The sequence below is a fragment of the Lemur catta genome, chromosome 3 (genome assembly GCF_020740605.2).
Source record: "Lemur catta isolate mLemCat1 chromosome 3, mLemCat1.pri, whole genome shotgun sequence".
NCBI classification, from domain to species: Eukaryota; Metazoa; Chordata; class Mammalia; order Primates; family Lemuridae; genus Lemur; species Lemur catta.
In genome coordinates, this window is record NC_059130.1 from 115,489,531 (window position 1) to 115,509,366 (window position 19,836).

Genomic DNA, 19,836 nt, shown 5'->3' on the forward strand with positions numbered 1-19,836 from the left:
AGGCACCACGAGAAGAGGCGGGGGCGGAGCCTGCGCTGCGAGGGCCGGGGGCGGGTCGGGGCGGGTCGGGGGCGGGGCCAGGCACCGCGAGAAGAGGCGGGGGTGGAGCCTGCGCCACGCGGGCTGGGGGCGGGGCCTGGCGCCGCGACCTCTGTATTTTGAGCGCGTGTGAGGGCGGCCCTGGGTTAAAGGTCGTGCGCCAACGCGATTGCTGCCTGGCGCAGCCCACCAAACAGGGCTTCTTCGCTCCTTCTGCACAAACGGGAAACGGTAGACGAAGTACGTCGCTCAAGGGCTCGCAGCTGCAAGGTGGCCGCGCAGGATCGCAACGCAGCCGCGTCTGCAGAGTCCCTCTGCGGTCTGACCCAGCCTTCAAGTCCTGAAACTTCTAAATTCTGACCCATGCCCAACCAGACTGAAGCGGGGGCGTCTCCTGCCCGCCCCGTCAGAGACGCGTGGAAGAGGTGAGGGGATGACTTTGTTTTCCTGGTGGTCGTGCGGCCCTGGATAAGGCACTCTGGCCTCCAGTTTGTTCGCTTGTGAAATAGCGGTGCCCCATCCGCTGCTCCCCTCCCACAAGTACATGGCTTCTCCAAATGGGATGGGGATAAGACCATAGAGGGAACCGGGCGTTTGGGACTAACCCTGGCTGTGTGCATGTCCCATGTTCCTTTCCACAGTAACAATATGTCCATTCCATCCCCTCGCTGTACCCCAACCTCCCTCTGTTCTTGAAGGCAGTAATCAAATCATTCATTTTCAAAGGGGGAAGCAAGTGGGAATCCCTAGGGCTGACAGAAGGGTGTACTTGGTTTGAAAAAGCATGTTTCATTTTATGATCTTGCATTTGGAAAACAATAAGTACCCAGAAAGAATAGCCAGCAGGCCCGTGGCTGATGGTTCTGCATCTCCTCGGTGGTAGAAGGGGATGAGTGGGAGTTTTATCTTTATCAAAGAGGAACCTGGTTTTAACATCTAAGAAACTGCACCAGAAGGTGCCAATGCACCCTTCGGGCTCTGACCCCCAGCATGGTGCTGGCAAGGGTGCGGTGTGGGCCAGCACTGAGACCTATTAGTCAGGAGAGATTTGGGTCAATCCCTGGGGTTTGCGGTTGGGGGAGCCAAGTTGGGAGAAGGGCACAGTTTCCCTGGGGTGTCCCTGTGAAAGACTGATTGACCTCTACCAGTAAGCATAGCTGGCTCCCAGGTCCCCCAGCATGGTCAAGGTCTGTTTCACCCTGTCTGGAGTCCCTAGACCTACTGAGTCCCTACCCAGACCCTGGTGGACTCATGGCCTCACCAGTCCAGTTCTGATGCTGCCTGTCCCTGTGGAGCCCACTCCAGAGTGTTCCTCGAAACACCAGGTTCTGGGCTCAGGCCCCCATCCTTGTGGCTCCCTCCAGGGGAACTGCCTATTGCTGGGGCCTGCCAGGTCTCCCTTAGTTCCCGGTGCGCGGGCAGCCTGCATTAGCTGCAAACCACACTGTACTGGCTGCTTCCTCTTATATCTTCCCATTCTGTCCCCAGTCCCTTCTGAACAATTCTGTGAAGCAGGATCTAGACTGCAAAGCGGGTTCTAGGATTATCTCCATTTTACAGAAGAGGAGACTGAGGCTCAGAGAGGTACAATCACTCACCCAAGGACACACAGCAGGAAGTTCAGTGGCTTCCAATCTCATTCATTTTCCTCCACACCACGCTGCCTTACTTGAGATTTTCGGGAGGGACAGCAAACACAGCTCCTCTCTCCTTGACCCTCTCACCCCAGAGCCCACAGGGACCTGCTGCAGGGAGGCACTGCTTACACTGGTCTTCCTCAGAAGGCCTCTAGCTCCCCTCTGCAAAGGAAGAGGCTGGGTCCCCTGTTGGGCTCGGCTCAGCCTAGCCTGTGGTCATTTGAATCCCCAGTGCTATTGCCCACTAGTCACCCTGCTCTGTAACCAGGTGGTGTCCAGCCTGGTGACCCCAGGACCAGCCACCAAAAAGGAGTTATGCAAGGTACTCACCTGCTCACTGCAGCTCAGGTAATAGAAGCAAGTGACTGGAGTTACCACCCCCAGGTTGCTAAGGCCAAGTGCCTGCCAAATCCACCTCCTAGGCTGGGGTGGACTCTGCCCACCATCAGCTAAACCACATTAACCAGAAGGCGCAGAGGACAGGCGTTCTGGTTAACTGGACTTGTTGGGTATCTGAAGGCTAACTTGCAAAGTCTTTCTGCAGTGCCTGACTTTAATAGCAAAAAATTACAAAGACCAAAATGTCCAGCAATAGGAGACTTGCATAATAAATCATGGGTTATTCATATAATGGGATACCATGACATGTTACAGAAGAACACTTAATGACTGGGGAAATGGTTACAATGTAGTAAGTGAAAGGTTTCAGATGAGTCAAACAGAATAAGCCCATATTGAAAAACAAAAATAATCTCTATATGTCTTTTGTTATATATAAATATAATAGGAAAAAGATGAGAAGACCCTAAAATATTAATCACGCTCTATCTTAGGGTGTTGGTATGACAGGTGACTTTTTTTTTTTTTTTTTGAAAAAGAGACAGGGTCTCACTCTTGCTCAGACTGGTCTTGAACTCCTGACCTCAAGCGATCCTCCTGCCTTGGCCTCCTACAGTGCCAGGATTACAGGCATGAGCCACCGTGCCTGGCCAACAGGTGACCCTTTAAGTGTAGATTTTATTCTTTTCCTTGAAAAGATGGTACATTTACATGGTTCAAGATTCAAATAGTACAGAAAGTTATAGAGTCAAAGTACCTCTTCCATCCCTGTCTCCTAGTTGCCCAATCCCACCTGCTGGCGACGTGTGGGATGCTGTTTCCTATAAATCTTTCCGGCGGTATTTTATGCACATAAAATGTGTATGTTTTCCCTTCCCATTTTTTATGCAAAAGAGTGTATTATATGCACTTTGTTTTGTGCCTTGCTGCCTGCCCCAACATAGCTTAGAGATGATTTCTTATTCCTTATCAATATATAAAGAGATCTGTTTGTTTTGGGATTTGTTTGAGACAGGGTCTCGCTCTGTTGCCTAGGCTGGAGTGCGGTGGCATGATCATAGTTCACTACAGCCTCAAACTCTGGGCTCAAGGAACCCTCCTGCCTCAGCCTCCTGAGTAGCTGGGACTACAGGCATGCACCACCATACCAGGCTAATTTTTCTAGTTTTTGTTGAGACGGGGTCTCTCCAGGCTCCTTGGGCTGGTCTCAAACTCCTGGCCTCAAGCAATCCTTCCACCCCACCCTCCCAAAGTGCTGCTTTGGGATTACAGCTAAGAGCTTTTTCATACTTTGTTTTCCCCAGGGAGAAAGTATTTCACTGGATGTCCCTAAATTTATATAACCCCTCCCTTACCAATGGACATTGTAGCAGGTAGACATGGTGGGTTGTGTCCCCCCAAAAGATAAACTCAAGTCCTAACCCTGATACCTGTGAACATGACCTTGTTTGGAAATAGGGTCTTTGCAGATGATATTGGATTTAGGGTGGGTCCTAAATGAGAGAAGGGGAGGCCACACACAGAGACACAGGGAGAAGGCCATGAGAAGGTAGGGGCAGAGATTGGAGTTATGCTGCCACAAGCCAAGGAATGCTTAGGGCCACCAGAAGCTTGAAGAGGCAAGGATTGTGGCCTAGGTCCTTTGGAAGGAACATGGCCCTCCTGACATCTTGATTTCAGACTTCTAGCTTCCAGAACTGGGAGAGAACACATTTCTTTTGTTTTAGGCCACCCAGTGTGTGGTAGTTTGTTACAGCAGCCCTGGGAAACTAACACATAGGTACAGTTGTAAGCTGGCCCTCACCCATCCCTGCCTACTGGTATCCACACCTGGTGTGATGCCCTTCCCTTAGTGTGGGCAGGACCTGCAACTGCCTCTACTCAGTAGATCCAGCAAAGGTAATGAGATCCCTTTTGAGACTGAGACTACGACTGCTGTCTTGCTGCACTCTTGCACTTGCCCACTTTGATGAAGCAACTGCCACCTTGGGAACTATGCAGAGGCCCATGTGGCAAGAAAATACAAGTGACCTTTACCCACCAGCCATGAGGAACAGAATCCTGCCAACAACCATGAGTGAGCTTGGAAGTGGATCCTTCCCCTGTCAAGCCTTAAGATGACACTGCAGCCTCAGTTGACACCTTGACTGAAGCCTATGAGAGGTGCTGAGACAGAGGACCCAGCTGAGCTGCACCCAGATTCCTGACCCATAGAAACTGAGATAATAAACGTGTTGTTTCAAGCTGCTGCTAAGTTTTAGGGTGAGTGTTACACGCAATGGACGCTAATATAGACAGGTAGGATACTTCCAATGTTTTGCTGTGACAATAGTACAGATGATGATAATATTGTTTTTCAGTTTTTGTATCTGCATTATATCTCTAACCAGGAGGAAAATATTAAGAATTTAAAGTATCTGTCTACATTCAAGCTGTGGTTAGGAAAAATTGGCCTTTTCCCTACTCTAGTCCACTCTGCCCAGAGCATGGCCTTTCACACTCTCAGCTTGGAGAAATCAACAGCTTTTAGCACGTACAGTGTGCTTGTGATGCATTATAGTAGCCTCCAGTCACCCCTTGGGCTGTCATTCATACTTGCCACGCGATGGCTTTCTCAATCCACGTGGAAGGAATGGGGACTTCCATGTATCAGGCAGGTCTTAGGTGTTAAGCAGGCCCCGTGGGCAGCACTGTGCTAGAAACGTAGACCACCTTGACTAAAAGCATGGACGCTGAAGCCAGCGGGTCCCAGCTCTGCCACTTACCAACCATATGACTTTGGGCAAATTACAATATCTCACTGTGCTTCTGTCTCATCATTTTCACAACAGGGATGAGAACTGCTATAGACAAAGGTTTGTGTGCTCTCAAATTCATGCGGAAACCTAATCCCCGGTGTGATGGTGTTTGAAGGTGGGGCTTTTGAGAGCTGATTGTGACATGAGGGTGGAGCCCTCATGGATGGGAGTGGTGCCTTTATGAAAGAGGCCCCAGAGGGCTCTTTCACCCCTTCCACCAGGTGAGGTTAGAGCCAGAAGACAGCCTTCTCAGACACCCAATCTGCCAGCACCTTGATCCTGGACTTCCCTGCCTCCAGAACTGTGATCTATCATCTTCTGTTGTCTATACGCCACCCAGGCTCTGGCATTCTGTCATAGCAGCCTAAACGAACAAAGACAAGTATCTACCTCATAGGGCTCCTGTGGTGATGAAATGAGTCTTACAGCTTAAGTGCATAGGACAGTGCCTAGCAGAGAGGAAGCATAACACAGCAATCGCTACTGTCATTGTCAAGGGGACAGTAAGGCCCAAAGGGGCATGTTAAGTGACCTTCCAAGGCCACCCAGCCATTAAATTTGATTCATTCTTTTTCAGATTCCCACTTCAAATACCCTTTGCTCAATATTAGTTTCCTATTGCTGCACAACAATATTACCAAACTTAGCAACTTAAAACAACACATTTGCTATCCTGTTCCTATGAGTCAGGAGTCCGGGCACAGCTTAGCCAGGTGCTCTGCAGGCTGCAAAGTACTGGCCAGGCCCGGGGTCTCATCTGAAGGTGTAACTGGGAACGATCAGCTTCCAAGCTCAGGTGGTGAGAGACAGAAGGCAAGGGGCCAAGCTCCCCAGCACAGCCTGTATCACCCAAGGTTCCAGAAGAGAATTAAGCCCCAGAAAACGTGATTCAAGCAACTACTTGCACATCACCCAAGGACTACTCTTCTAGACACACAGGAGAGAAGTTAATGATTGCTTTGGGGCAGTAGGGGCAAATTTCCTCACTTTGGCCAATCTGACACCCTGTCCCTGGACTTTAAGTCTAGACATAGAGAAAGGTGGCTGAGAGTCTCGCTGTGGCATCCTGCAGAGTTTAGCAGCCACACTGCCAAAAACACATTCACCCTTGACATATGTTGACAGAAGTATTTATTTTTTTATCTTAAAAATCTGGTCCCACAAAAAGGCCAACACTTTTTTCAGTTCATGGTCTCGACCCTTCAAAAAAGAAATCTTTCAATTGAGAGGTAAGTCAATAAAAGCAATTTCAGAGGTGTGCTCAGATAAAATAACTGCTTATAAAGCAGTAATCCAGGCAACCCTGGACTTCTAGTTCACTGAGCTCCTTCTGTCATTCACAGTCCCTGAAGGAGAAAAGAAAGTAAGAGGCTCTCTGCAGAAAGAGTATTAATACTTCAGAAACCACCAGAGAGAAAACCCAAGTCCGCCAGGAACAGCACTGTGAACCTATAAGCCCAGAGAGCCGCCAGCAGACAGGAAGGCTGACCCCACCTCTGTGACAACAGCTTCCACCTTCCTGCCCAAACACTTCCATGTGGCTTCCAGCGCCTGCCCCGGCCCTGCGCTGGGAAACCAGGCAACTGGGCAGAGATGAGCACTGCTGCCTGAAGTCTAGAGCAGCTGGCTGACAGTGAGGGCGGCCTTCAGAGACCCCCACGGCAGCGCACTGCAGGAGCAGTTCCTTTTGCAAAGACAAGTTAGTGCAGATCAGCACGTTAGTAAAGCAAAATATTTAAACATTTAAAAAAGCTGCTCAGTCCTTCCAGTTTCCTCCTGACTGTCAGTTCAAGCTGCAGCCTATAGGCCTACTGGAAATCAGGAAGGAAGCCCTCCTCTGGAAGGCAGACTGAGGAGGCTACAGCCAATGCGGGTACAGAACCCCCCTGCTGAACATAATCACATGACACCTGTAAACCCTGAGAAGGGCCGATCTGAATCCAGGCAGCAAACTCAACCCATTCTTTTGCTTTGGGGGCTTGTGTTTAATATGGATCATTGTGATGGAAGATGTCTAGTCTCAGAGTCTCTCATGTCAAGAGGACAGATGGGGACAGGCCTCCTGGAGCTTCTCTCCTCCTGTGTTCTGGTCGCATACTTGAATCCCAGGAAACAGCGTGCCTAACATGGAGTTTGTGAGAGAGCCAGGCGAGGAGAGGAGAGGGTGCTCCAAACGGACGCCCGCAGGGAGTGCTTCGTCCTCCTTCCTTTGACCCAGGTGAGGCAGCTCCTTCCCAGAAGTCATACGAGGAAAAAGAGAACTGTGCTCAGGTCAGAACTGGACCCAGCCCGTCCCTGGCTGAGTCTGGCTGGAAGTTGACCTGTGAAGAGAAGACAGAGAAGGGTGGGAGGAGTTCAGATGTCTGAAAATACAAAGTAGATAAAAGTTGACTTTTCTCTGGGCACAAAGAGCTCTAAGAAGCCAGTTTCTAAATGTTCAGCAGCGGTCAGCAAACTATGGCCCAGACACCAACTGGATCTCTGTTTTTTCTTATAGTTAAAGAAGTTTACTTATAAAAGACTCTTAAATTAGTTGTGTCATGCCTCTGTGTTTTTGTAAATAAGGTTTTATTGATACACTGCTATCCCCTAATTCACTTACTTATTGTCTGTGGCCACCCTTGTGCTAAAACAGCAGAACTGAGTGGCTAGAACAGAGACTATGTGGCCCGAATAGTTGAAACTATTTGCTACCCGGTCCTTAATAGAAAATGTGTGCTGACCTTTGTCTTAGAACTTGTCCCTATAAATACTGGTGCAATAGGAATTTAGCATCTTTTCACCCTGACCCCAAGTGAAGGCTTGAAATCTTACAGAGTCCGAGAAGGCAAGCCACCTTGGCTCAGAGGTCCCATGAGGATGGGCCAAGGCTAGGACCTGGGTATTAACTCTCAGCCCAGTGTTCTGGGGACGCTAGGGACAGCAGGGAAGAGGGAGGTGCTAGGGACAAGCCAAAGCACTTGGCAAGGTGGTTTAAAGGACCAGACAGATCTGCAAAAGGTGGCCCCAGGCCACCTAGCAGTGGAGAGCAGCAGAAAGCCTTCACGGAGAGAAATGTGCCACCCAAAGTAGGCACTCTGGGGCTCTGTCCTCTGAAAGTCCACATCAAAACTGTTGCTCTCAACACCAGAAGACAAGCACGTGGAGCAACCCCAGGTTTTTAGACCCACAGCCCTGGTCTCAGCCCCACCTCATGTGGCCCTCCTCACCCTGTGGATTTGGCAAAGTCTCCCCAGACGTCTGCAGTGGCAGCAGCGGCAGGCTTGGGCTGGGGCCAGGATACAGTGGCACCTCCTACTGATGTCCCCAAGTCCGACGGGTAGGGAGAGAAGAGAAGGAGACAGGGGAGTCAGAGACCTCTCTTTTTGGTTCTCAGTGACCAAATCATGAGACTCAGTGACATTCTATTGGGCAACAAAACACCAGTGAACTGCCACATTTTCACCATCTTCTCACCAGCCCTCGAGGGCTCCTGGAGAAAAGGCAGAAAGCCACGTACGAGGTGGAAGGGGGGGCGCCAGGGAGGGTGAGTCACGTGCCATCTATCTTTCCTACCTGAAGCTGACTTTGTTTTTAATCGTTTATGTTGAAAGCTGTTTAAAATTTATTATATCCTGTCCTGGCTTCTTGAATGGAGAATGCGCACCCAAACCACAAATCATCTTCATATAAAGCCTGCAGTCCAAGTTTCTGGATCAACCAGCTGAAAACACAATGCGCTTGACATGTGTTAAGTCCCAGGCCCCAAACTGGTTGGGGTTGGGAAGAGCCTTCCAGAAGAGGTAACACAGAAGCCAGTCCTGTGGTTATCTCTCACCGAGGTGGGTGGCATCATGGGGCTGCAGTGCCTCCTTTTGTACTTTTCTGGCACCTCCCCCGGTGCTGCCAACTGTCCCTTCTGAAGGCCCTGTGTCTGCCACCCCTGCCTTCCCACTAATTTGCTACTTCTAATCTGCTCTGGGCGGGGAGACCAGATAAAACCAAGGCCCTCGATGATTTAGCTTTACAGTTCGCCAAGTGCTTAATGCACATTATCTCATTTAAGCCTCACCACAGCCCCTAGGGGAAGACAGGGGAGAACTAGCCATGCGACTTTGTGTAAGTCACTTCAGTTTCAGTTTTCTTATCTCTAAAATGAGGACAGGGCTGGTGTCAGGATTAAATTAATATACACGAATGCTCATAAAGTGAGAGCTAACATTCAGTGAGCACTTACAATGTTCTAGAAATTGTTCTGCTGTACATAAATTAGCACATCTGATCCTCCCAAGGAACCTGTATTATGGTATTGTTACTTCCCCCATCCTACAGACGAGGAAACTGAGGCACAGAGAAGTAATCTTTTCTGAAGACCATAAAACTGGTAAGCTGGAATTTGAACTCAACCAGTCTGGTTCTGAAGCATATAGCAAATGCTCAATAAATGTTATTCATGGCTTATTAATTGACACCACTGTCTGTAGACATGCTAACTGCCTGCCTCGCACATTAGAACACAAGCCCTGGAGAGCAAGGAGTTTATGCGCTATTGCAGCATGCGGCACGTAGCGGGTGCTCCACACTACCTGTTAAAATGCATCAGCAACCAAGGGGAGGCCTAAAGCAGCGGCTTTCAGACTTTAGTGTGCACATGAATGAGGATAAAAATAAGAATGCAGATTCCTGCTCCCACCCCCCATGATGCCAAAGCAAATGGTCCTGTGACCCCGTCCTGAGAAATAATACTTAAAAGAATAATTCTTGGTGCCAGGGAAGGGGCTCTCTGGCTGCTACTCCTGCCACTCTCCCAGCTGGAGTATTCCCCACAGGGCTGAGGTTTGAAGCTCACCCTCCAGATAGGGGAACCAATGTCAGGAAAGCAGGCTGGTGACAATCCCCCAGCCTGGGTTAGGCCAGGAGCATCAAGCTGGGCACGGGGCCTGGGGCAGAGGTAAAGGGCTGGCACCCCAGCACTGTCAGAGGCTGACCCTACACGCTAACTTCTGGAATCCTGGGATCTCCAAAGTGCTCATCAGTGCAGCCTGCTGGGGGAGCGGCCTCTCAGCTTCCCAGTATCTGACAGCTTCAATGGGGGGCTCACTCCAAACTAAATTTCCAAATGGATTTCCCACCGCTCACTCTGGCACACCTTATGCTGCATCCACCTAAATACACCAGGTGTCTAAAAGTCTGAGCCTTATTCATGCTCTTCTCTCTGCCTGGCATGCCAACTGCCCTTGCCCCAATCTCCTTTCCTCAAGGGCTAGATCAGTGCCACCTCTTCCATGAAGCCTCCCCAGATCACACCAGCTGGGAGAGAGTCTAGGCCCTGTACAGTTGGTCTTTGTGCCTCTGACTCATCTCTCCCACTACATGTGAGCAGAGACTATGCCTTCATCACCCACTCACTCAATACCCACTGAGAACCAGGAACCTGTATGTGATGATGTCACAGTAACAAACCAGCCCCAGTCCCTGCCTATCCGAGGAGGGCAGACACCCCACAGGGCAAGGAGAAGGTGTCAGGGGAATAGAGGAGCCCCTTAACCGGTGTGTGCACGATCACCTTGGTGGTGCCCACCTTCCAGGGGGAAGAGGAACCCACAGGTGCAGATTCAGCAGTCACCCCCTGAGCACTGACCTGAACCAGGAGCAACTGCTGGCTGGGTGAGGGATCCCCCAAGAGACAACTGCTCCCCAGGGGGAGGGATCAGGGTGGAGGTTTTGCCCCCTGGGGGTGGGGGAAGCAGGCTCAGCCCTCCCGTGCTGGCAGGCCGGGCTCGGGAAGTCCCAGCTGCTCCTTCCTTCTTCTTCATGTTCTAAAGAGAGCAAAAGAATGCAAATCAGTCAATTCTGCTAAATCTCCACTGCCATTAGAAAACCCCAAGAGGAGGGCCAAGGTGATTCCCAGACCAACATCTACATAACCAAAAGGTGGTCCTATCCAGCACCTTCAATGTTATGAGCTATACTCAATGCATCACAATTCTGAATCTGTCAGAAATATGGTTCACTTTAAAACCCAGTACCCCACTTCATTAATCATCAAAACTACAATGATATGCCATCACACACATACCGGAATGGCTAAAATGCAGACTATTAAGTATTGACAAGGATAGGGAGCAAAACCTCAGGTGCTGCTGGTGGAAGTGTAAACTGGTAAAACTTCTTTGAAAAATTATTTGAAAAGATCTATAAAGTGCAACATAGAAACTTGTGACCCTGCAATTCCACTCCAATAAACCCAACAGAAATGCATACACACGTGCACCAAAAGACAGGAAGCCAAACATTCCCAGCAGCACTATTTATAATAGCCCCAAATTGGAAACTACCAAAATGTCCACCATCAGTGAAACAAACTGGGTACATTCTCACAATGGAAATGCCACAACAATGAGAATGAACAAACTACACACAACAACATGGATCACACTCACAAATGTTACACTGAGCAAAGGAAAGAAATCATAGCAAAAGAGTACAAAGTGTATGATTCAATGCACCAAAGTTCGGAACAAAAAACGGGAGGGTGTGCAACGTCAGGATACGTAAGCAGTTACTGAGAGGGATCGGGAAAGGGGCTTCCAGAGTGCTGACAATCTTCTGCTTCTGGATTGGGCTGTTTAAAGTTTATATATTTGTAAGTTTGGTTTTAAAAATTCACTGAGTTTTGTGTTTATGATTTATGTGCTTTTCTGCATGCATATTATACTTCAACAAAATGTTTTTTTTAAAAAACAGCACCAAGCATGAGCCAGAAACCAACATGAGTTACACGGATGAAGAAAAGGTGGTTCCCTGTTTGTAAGGAAGCAGCAGCTTAATCAAATAGTAAGACCAGCCCCGAAGTCAAAAGACCTGGAAGTCCTCGTGTGAGTCCAGCTGGGCCAGTTATTTCTAGCTCTATCACCCTGGGTTAAGTCCTTTAGCCTCTCTAAGCCTCGATTTCCTGGTACTATAGAGGACAGGGGGAGGATGTTTCATTCATATGAGAAATGCCTAAAAACACTACCTGGCCCACAGCTGATGCTCATTAAATGTTAGTTTCCTCCAAGCAAGAAAAAGAATCGCATTCCAACCAGTCCCCTGGATTGGATTTGTATTTTCTCTTAAGGGCCAGCAGGCCGACTTCAAGGGTCTCAAATCATCACCAGCATAAAGCAGAAAAGAGGAGAAAGAGATGGTAAGTAAAGAGGAAAAGCATTAGAGTTACAAAGTTTCTTCAAAAAAAAACCACATCCATTTTGTCCTTGGTTCCCCCAAATCATGATTTTTCACTCCATCTCCCCACTCCAGCCCTGCAGCCAGGTTACGGTCGAGCCCTGGCAACCCAGCCCGGCCCGCTCCTATTCACCGGGAGCTCACAGGGAAAGCTGGATGTGGAGCAGCTCGGGATGAAGACACAGGGAGCCAGGACACCACCACCAGCAGATGCTGCCCATGACTCCCGGCGCCCACCAAGACACCTTCCTGCCCAGAACTCTCCCACGAGGCCAAGACGCAGCTTGGGATGAGCATACTGACCCCTCCAGACCCACTCTAACAGCCAGGACAGAGACACCCGGTCTGATAGCAAAATGACTGACGCTCCTCAACTCAGAGGTTTTGCACATGCTGAACCACCCTTTGATCCCCCTTCCCTTGCTCACAAGTCACTCTTTCCAGGAAGCCTTCCTTGGTTCCCCCGCCTATGGGCTGTGTGCCCTTCCTCTAAGAGCCCACGGCACCCAGGGTAGCCCTCAGTTGTAGAACCTCTCCTGCCATGTTGCAATCACATCTTCACCTGCCTGTTTCAGCTCAACTCCGAGCTCCACGAGAGCAGAGGCATCTTGTTCAGCCTGGTACAGGACCTGACACAAGGCAGCTGCTCAGTGAACATCTGCTGAACTGCAGGAACTGAACTGGGAGTGGCTGGGGGGCCACAACTATCACATGACCATGGCCACCACAGCCAAGTGAGGGTGGGACTCACTGCGATGTTGAGCTTGATGGTCTGGCCCTCCTTGAAGCCCAGGTCCAATTTGGGGCCTTGGTCTGGGTTCTGGGCTTGTTTTGCAAATTCACACTGCTGTTTCACCCACCTGGGGAGACAGGAAGAAAATGTGAGGAAAGAAGAGACCATCTACCCTGCACTCGCTCGCTCACTTCACTGCCACCTGCCCCCGTCCAGGCCGAGGCGCGTATGGAGGCAGGGTGGCAGAAAGAGTGCAGGCTGGGGAGGTGGGCCTGAATTCAAATCCTGGCTCTGACACTTAAGTAGCTGCATGCACGTCTGTTTCCTCATCGGCACAAGAGGCTGGCAATTCTACAGGTCTAAAAGACGGCTATGCGAGTTCAGTAAGACCCCTTATGTAGAGGGTTCTCAACATTGTCCCCATGAAATGTGAGAGTCTGGCCCCTTCCTCCCTGGCACTGGGCATGAGAACTAAGACATGGTCTCTGCATACACCCGGGATGCTCATAAGGTAGATGGGAGACAAAACAGATGCCCAGAAGTAGAGGGCAAGACAAAGGTCCCCACCCTCCATACAACACCATCCAGCAGCCACCTAGGACAGAAGCACCGGGTCAGGGAAGTGCCAGAGGCACCCACGTGAGTGGCTGGACACTGCCTGTTCACGGGCAGCCAGAGCTGGAGCCCTGCAGATGGCAGAGGAGGACTTTCCTGCCCTGTCTTTGAGCTTCATAAAGGATACCAGGGCATCTGCTGGGTAGCCTGGAAATCCAAGCACCATTTACTCCAAGAACAGGCCCAGAAAGGCCAAAGGAGCCTGGTAAGGGAAAAGACGTGACACCCTGAAGGCTGGGCCAGCTGACAGGATGGCAGAGACGGGCCTTGGGAAAAGGAGAGGGCTTCACAGCAGAGAGAAGGGAGCCTGCCCCAAAGCAGAACTGTGTTTTCCTGAGGCTCTGCTACCAGACAAATCACACACAACCCCTTGGAGTATCCAAACCTGGGAAATCATTCTGTCCAGGGAAAGAAGGGAGGAGGCATGAGCACGTGTCTCCCAGAACCACTCACTTGAAATGGTCCTGCAATGCAACGTTGAAGTCAAAGGCATCGCCTCGGTCCCCGAAGCCAATTCCAATAAATGCCCGTCGCCCTGGAGGACAACACATGATCAATCCCACTTTCCAGCGGCAGAGAAAACTTTTCTCAAGGGGAGGAAGCACCAAGACCCACATGTACCATTTCCATCTTCGATGCGGATAACGAAGTACCTGCTGGAATCCGTCACGCTCTCCACAGCTATGCCAGGAAACTGATCCACGGGGGCCTGAGCAAAGAGCTCCCCTGAAAGCACAAGTTAGGGTGAGCCTTGATCCCCCTCCCAGCCTAGTGTTGCCAGCACACCACCGGGGTCTTTTTCCTGCAAAGCAACTCCAGCAAGCTGAGGCAGAGGGGCAAACCTCACTCTGGGATTCAAATCAAATCCATTCTTACGGAAGGGAAGACAGAAATATAACTAAGGAGAGGTTAAGTCAGAGACGGCTTATAGGCCAAATCCAGCCCACAGTTTAATTTTAATACATTTTATTAATTGCCAAACATTTCGAAATCAGAGTACATGTAAAATAATACAAATTTCTTGCTTCTTTTAAAATTAGGCTCTACCATGCTGGGCCTCCATCCCCACCTGAGACGAACAGGCTGGAGCTGCTACCTACCCATTCCACTGGCTTTACCAATTTACATTACCTGCCCGGACCCTGAGCACCCTGGCCTAGGCACAACACATCACACCTTCCAAAAAGGCCTAGTACCTGAGGCAGGACTGTAAGAAGGGGCAGCGAGCCCTGAGGAAAGAAGGGTAGTAGTTCTTGTACCAATAGCAGAATCTGAAACAGGATGATTTAATTTAATCTCAGAGACAGGGGAAAAGACTGGCTTTAAAAGGAGCCCTTGTGAACTGCACCCCCTTGTCAACTACGGCTCTGTACAGGAGCAGGACAACACACAACTCTTGTGAGCATTAATGACTGGCATCATTTTTGCATGTGCTGACCTCTGTCAGTGCTTTAAGTATTTAACCAAATATCTTCCAAGCCCTGTGGTTTAAAGGGGACTGTGTAATCAAGGCTGAACTGAATTAAAATCCATGGTCCTTGAGCTTGCAGCTTCTGGTCAGTTTCTGCCCACCGTAGCAGACTCATTCAGATGCCTTCAGCTTAGAGCAGTGGTTCTCGACCTGGAGCGATTTTGTTACCCAAAAGGCATCTGGCAATACCTAGGGGCATTTTTGGCTGTCACAACGTGGGGGGCGCTGCTGGCATCTGGTAGGTAAAAGTCAGGGATGCTGCTAAATACCATACATTGGACTCCACAGCTGCCCACAACAAAGACTCACCTGGCCCCACGTCAACAGGCTGAGAAACCCTGGCCTAGAGTCATCTGCTCATTACCTCATTGCAAAGTGAGACCAACATGACCTGGTTGAGCTGAGAACATCCTGGGGGGCGGGTCCTGCGGATGAGGCTCAGTCCTAAGCGGTGGCTGTCACATTGGGCAGTCATGTTACAGTCACAGCTCCCAAGCTCCCCAGAGAACAAAAGGCATTGCCATTCCCTTGTGACACCACCTGAGACATCCCTCAATTCTCCAGCCAAAATTCCCTGGGCTAGCCACGGCAGCTTCCTCTTCAAAGCCCTCTGCAGCCAGTACTTACCCCGTCAACCCCATGCTCCAGGAGACTAAATCAATGCTTTGAGCACCTTGCAGTTCACAAAGCAATTAGATACACATCTGCTCACTTCCTATTTCCAGAATCCTTGTGAAGAAGGAACTAAGGTGATCCCTGTTTCAACACAAAGGAGGCCAGGGCTCCAGAGGTCACGTGGCCCGCGCAAGGTCTAACAGCTCAGGCAGAAGGGGCTCAGTTCTGAGAGGAGGTGGCCAGTTCTGCCTCTAAATCTCTGTGCTTTCTTCTGCTCCACAAAGGAAAACCACCGCATCAGAAAAAACAAATGACCGAATGCTGTGGCCCGTGACTGAGCAGGCACTGTGCTCAATCCCCACTCGAGGGGGTCTCAGGCTGGGACAACTCCAGACTGGTGCCCTCCACAGCTCACCCAGAGGCACTGGCGGCCCAGGACTTCCAGAGAGGTTTCCCCAGTGAAACCTGACCCCAACACAGCCCACCTTGGCTTGTCCCCTCACCACGGAAAGGGCTGAGTAGGACAGTTTCCAGCTCCTATCAGTTAACGGCGGCCAGCTGTGGGGAGTCACCACGTAGCTGGTAAACAGAATCCCTGAGTAAGAACCAGGGCTCCGCAGCTTATCTTCAAGGCAAGCTCCAGGCTTCCTCCTTCCCACTGGGACTGATCTGTGGGTCGCCTCTCCTTGACCTCCAAAATTAGTATTTTCCTAAGGGCTCCCAAAAGAAAAAAGTGCTTGACAAGAAATAGTCCTTTGTACACAGGACGACAGTGGTTTCTACAGCTAAGGTGGGGGAGTGGAGGCAGCTTAAAGGCATGCTTGCCTCTCTGATTTCCACAGGCTCCCATGACCCCTGAGCAGCCTGGCCAGGCCCAGGCTGCCTTCCCTTTCATTCAGCATGAGGTGCAGCACCTCAGCCCGACGTGGTCCTCCTTGCCTTTACCTGAGGTCCTGTCCTCCAGCTTGATGTAGGCCACCTGCCCCTTTGCAGTGATCCTTAGCCGACCACTCCATGACGGCTGGTCCAGCTGCCACTCTGCGGCCCTAAGGGGACAAATACCACTGAGCTTCTGCCAAAGGCTCCTGCTCCATGACTCCAGTGCTGGGGATGGGAATGGGAAGGGCTGCTTGTTCTAGACCAGGGGTTGGCAAACGTTTTCTGTAAATGGCCAGACAGGAAATATGTTTGGCTTTGCAGGCCACACAGCCTGTCACACCTAGGCAACTCTGCTGTTACAGAGTGAAAGCAGTCAGACAGTATGTGGACGTGTTGGTGCTTTAAGTATTTTAACTGAGTATTTTCTGCTGACTCTATCTGTATGTCAATAAAATTATACAGACACTGAAATCTGAAATGCATATAATTTTCACATTTTATTCTTTGCCGGGCACAGTGGCTCATGTCTGTAATCCCAGCCCTTTGGGAGGCCGAGGTGGAAGGATTGTTCAACCCCAGCCTGAACAACACAGCGAGACACCATTTCTACAAAAAAATTTAAAAATTAGCAGGGCCTGGTGGCACACACCTGTAGTCCCAGCTATTAGAGAGGCTGAGGTGGGAGGATCGCTGGAGCCCAAGAGTTTGAAGGTTATAGTGAACTATGATCGTGCCACTGCACTCCAGCCTGGACAACAGAGCAAGACCCTGTCTCTAAAAAGAAAATGCAAAATGAAAAAAGAAAAAGAAAAAAGAACAAAATATTCTCCTTTAAAAATTTCCCAACCACTTAAAAATGTAAAAAACATCCTTAGCTTGTGGGCCATGTGAAAACACAGTAAGTTGTAGCTTGCTGACCCCCGTGCTAGACTACAGAGACTTTCTCTGAGTCAGGCATCCTTATTTCCTTTCTGTAGAGGAAGCAGCTATGAGGCCTGTTGTTTCTGTTTAAGACAATGCTAGGCTGTGGTGGTCAGACCGACCATTTGGGACCCCTGAGACTATCTTGGAGGACAAATACAGAGGAGAGCAATCATTAGTAGAAAGAGAAAATAGTACATTAGAGAAAGAGCAATAGTACATGTTCGAAAGGTGGGTGGGTGTTTAGGAAAGAGATTCTCAAAGGTATCCTAGGCAGAAAGAAAACCAGGAAACCATGGACCTATAGCAATGTCCTTTTGGTTTTTGGTTTTTTTTTTTTGAGACAGAGTCTCACTTTGTTGCCTGGGCTAGAGTGCCGTGGCGTCAGCCTAGCTCACAGCAACCTCAAACTCCTGGGCTCAAGCAATCCTCTTGCCTCAGCCTTCCGAGTAGCTGGGACTACAGGCATGCGCCACCATGCCCGGCTAATTTTTCTATATATTTTTAGCTATCCATATAATTTCTTTCTATTTTTAGTAGAGACGGGGTCTCGCTCTTGCTTAGGCTGGTCTTGAACTCCTGAGCTCAAACGATCCACCCGCCTCAGCCTCCCAGAGTGCTAGGATTACAGGCATGAGCCACCGCACCCAGCCCTTTTGTTTCTTTTAAAGCAGTAACTTCACATTTTAGTTCTAAGAGCAGCTCAGTAAAACCCCCAAATAGCAAGAACCATGGGTGTTTCCAGGAGGCATTTCCAGGAGGCTTTTCTTGGAAGTTCCTAAGTACATGCCAGCTCTCAAAAACTCTGGACACACGCTGTTGAGGGCCACACAAATGCAGACTTTCAATTCACAAGTCAGCAGTCTTGGTTTCAGTTCCTCTTACTGGAGCAACAGGCCTTAGATTCAGAGTGAGAGCTCTGAGGTTGAAGTGCAGGTTCCAGAAGTTTCCTCTAAGCCAAACCAGCCAGCCCTGCCACTTGGTAACCTCACTTTCTGGGGCACCAAGGGAAACCGAACCCATCCTACCGAAGACCAGACAGGGAATGGGAGTAGACAACCATCCCTGGTTTGATGGCCCATCTCCAGTTAGATGATAGAAAGCAAATGCATTTGTTATTGTTTTCATACTATTTTAAAATTATGTCATGGATGCAACAGTGTTCAATAAAATATTTGATCACTGGAAAATCAGCTATGAGCTCGTGTTAATACAACTGGGAAGTAATAAAAGGACAGATATGTGGACACTCTATCGCTCTTGTAGTGCAGGCCAGTCCTGTATTTCCGAATAACCTGGACAAACACTGCCTTCAAGAGCCACCCCTTCCCTCCCAACTATATGAGCACCCCACCACCACCCAACTATTGGCACAAAATAGCCATAGACCAGGTTGTCTATATCAGGTATATATTTTTTTCTTTTAATGTTTTTTGTCTTAACAGGTAATGCATACATAGGGTAATAAAATGCAAACAGTACAAAAGGGTGCACAGTGAAAGGAAATCTCCCCATGCCACTCCCCTAAGACAGTTTCCTGTGTTCCCTTTCAGAGATACTATATTTATAAGTATATGTGTGTTTACTCAACTCAGGTGAAGATTACACAGAGACGTGTGGATAGGTTCCTCCCAAGTGCCACAGGCTGTGATCAAGAGTGAAATTCGTGCGAAGGGATCTGGGTAAGCAGAGGACCCCGGGCTTCGGCCATCAGTTTAAAGCTCCCCGGGACGGGTCCTTTTAGCCGGTTCGAGGCTCCCTCCACTCCCCTCCCATCCCCGCGGGGATTTCCGCCTGTCATAGGGCTCCTCCCCACTTATGGCTTTTCAAGAAACCCCTCAAGGCCAAAGGTTAGTGCTGAAAGAGAAGGGTCTGTGACACCACCACCCCCGACCAAGTTTAGGGTACCCAGCAGCCCACTGGGATCCCCAAGCGCTAGAAACGGCTTTAACGCCTTCCCTGCAGGCAGGAGTGCCGTACGTCGTACCGGGACGGCCGAAACTCTGGGTCCCCTTCCCTGCTCGGGCCTCCAACTGGAAGAAGCCACAGCATTACCTCCCCCTCGCCCCTAAACTGGTCAGGGCAGTCCTCGGCTCCCGCAGTGGGTGTGTCGGGGTGGCGGGGAAGGGTTTAAGTCGGGACCGGCCTGGCCCAGCGGCGGAAGGTCACCTGTAGCCACGGTTGGTGGCCCGCGGCGGGATGCGGTAGACGTGAACCTCTGGTTTGACGCAGAGCACCGACTCGTACCCGCTCTCGTCCATCTCGACGCCTGGAGCCCACCAGACTTCCGGCTCTTTCCTCTGCCCCGCCCCCGGCAGGGCCGGAAGCGGTGCGACTCTATGACCATGCTCTGGCTAGAATGGCGGCTCGTGGGCCTTAGCACCTCCTCGCCCGCGCGCCCTCTGCTGGCAGTCCTGGCTCAAGACACGCGGCTGACGGGCCCCAGCCACTGACTTGCGCAGGATCCCGGTGCCCTGAAAGTTTCACCTCCCCCACCAGGTACCCTCGGCCGCAGAGAACGCTTCTACACAGACCCCACGCGATGCGTGGTCTGGTTGTGGGTCATTCCTATCGCCTCAATTC

General features: G+C 50.2%; 2 protein-coding genes and 1 long non-coding RNA gene across 6 annotated transcripts in view; 2 read left to right on the forward strand and 1 right to left on the reverse strand.

Annotated features, from left to right (window-relative positions):
• The first annotated feature begins 165 nt into the window (after positions 1-165).
• On the forward strand, positions 166-14,909 carry LOC123635934. Its single transcript, XR_006734256.1, has 3 exons — positions 166-464; positions 11,540-11,981; positions 12,095-14,909. It is a non-coding gene; the product is annotated as an uncharacterized LOC123635934 (long non-coding RNA).
• Positions 5,928-19,593, reverse strand: NECAP2 (NECAP endocytosis associated 2). 4 transcript variants are annotated; one of them, XM_045548610.1, is made up of 8 exons: positions 19,423-19,593; positions 16,399-16,499; positions 13,989-14,093; positions 13,821-13,902; positions 12,771-12,879; positions 10,434-10,611; positions 8,023-8,110; positions 5,928-7,134 (listed from the first exon to the last, which is right to left on the reverse strand). In XM_045548610.1, exons 1-8 carry the CDS (start codon positions 19,512-19,514, stop codon positions 7,086-7,088), a joined length of 804 nt encoding a protein of 267 aa, XP_045404566.1. In that variant the 5' UTR covers positions 19,515-19,593; the 3' UTR covers positions 5,928-7,085. The 4 variants fall into 4 exon arrangements, with proteins under 4 accessions (XP_045404566.1, XP_045404567.1, XP_045404569.1 ...); XM_045548611.1 differs by having other exon boundaries at positions 8,023-8,107; positions 19,423-19,566; XM_045548613.1 differs by lacking the exon at positions 13,989-14,093 and having other exon boundaries at positions 19,423-19,567.
• The window catches only part of SPATA21 (spermatogenesis associated 21), a 29,490-nt gene continuing 28,498 nt past the window's right edge, over positions 18,845-19,836 (forward strand). Inside the window, exon 1 of the mRNA XM_045546561.1 lies at positions 18,845-18,935. The gene's annotated coding sequence lies outside the window, so the exon portion shown is untranslated. The remainder of the gene's footprint in view (positions 18,936-19,836) is intronic.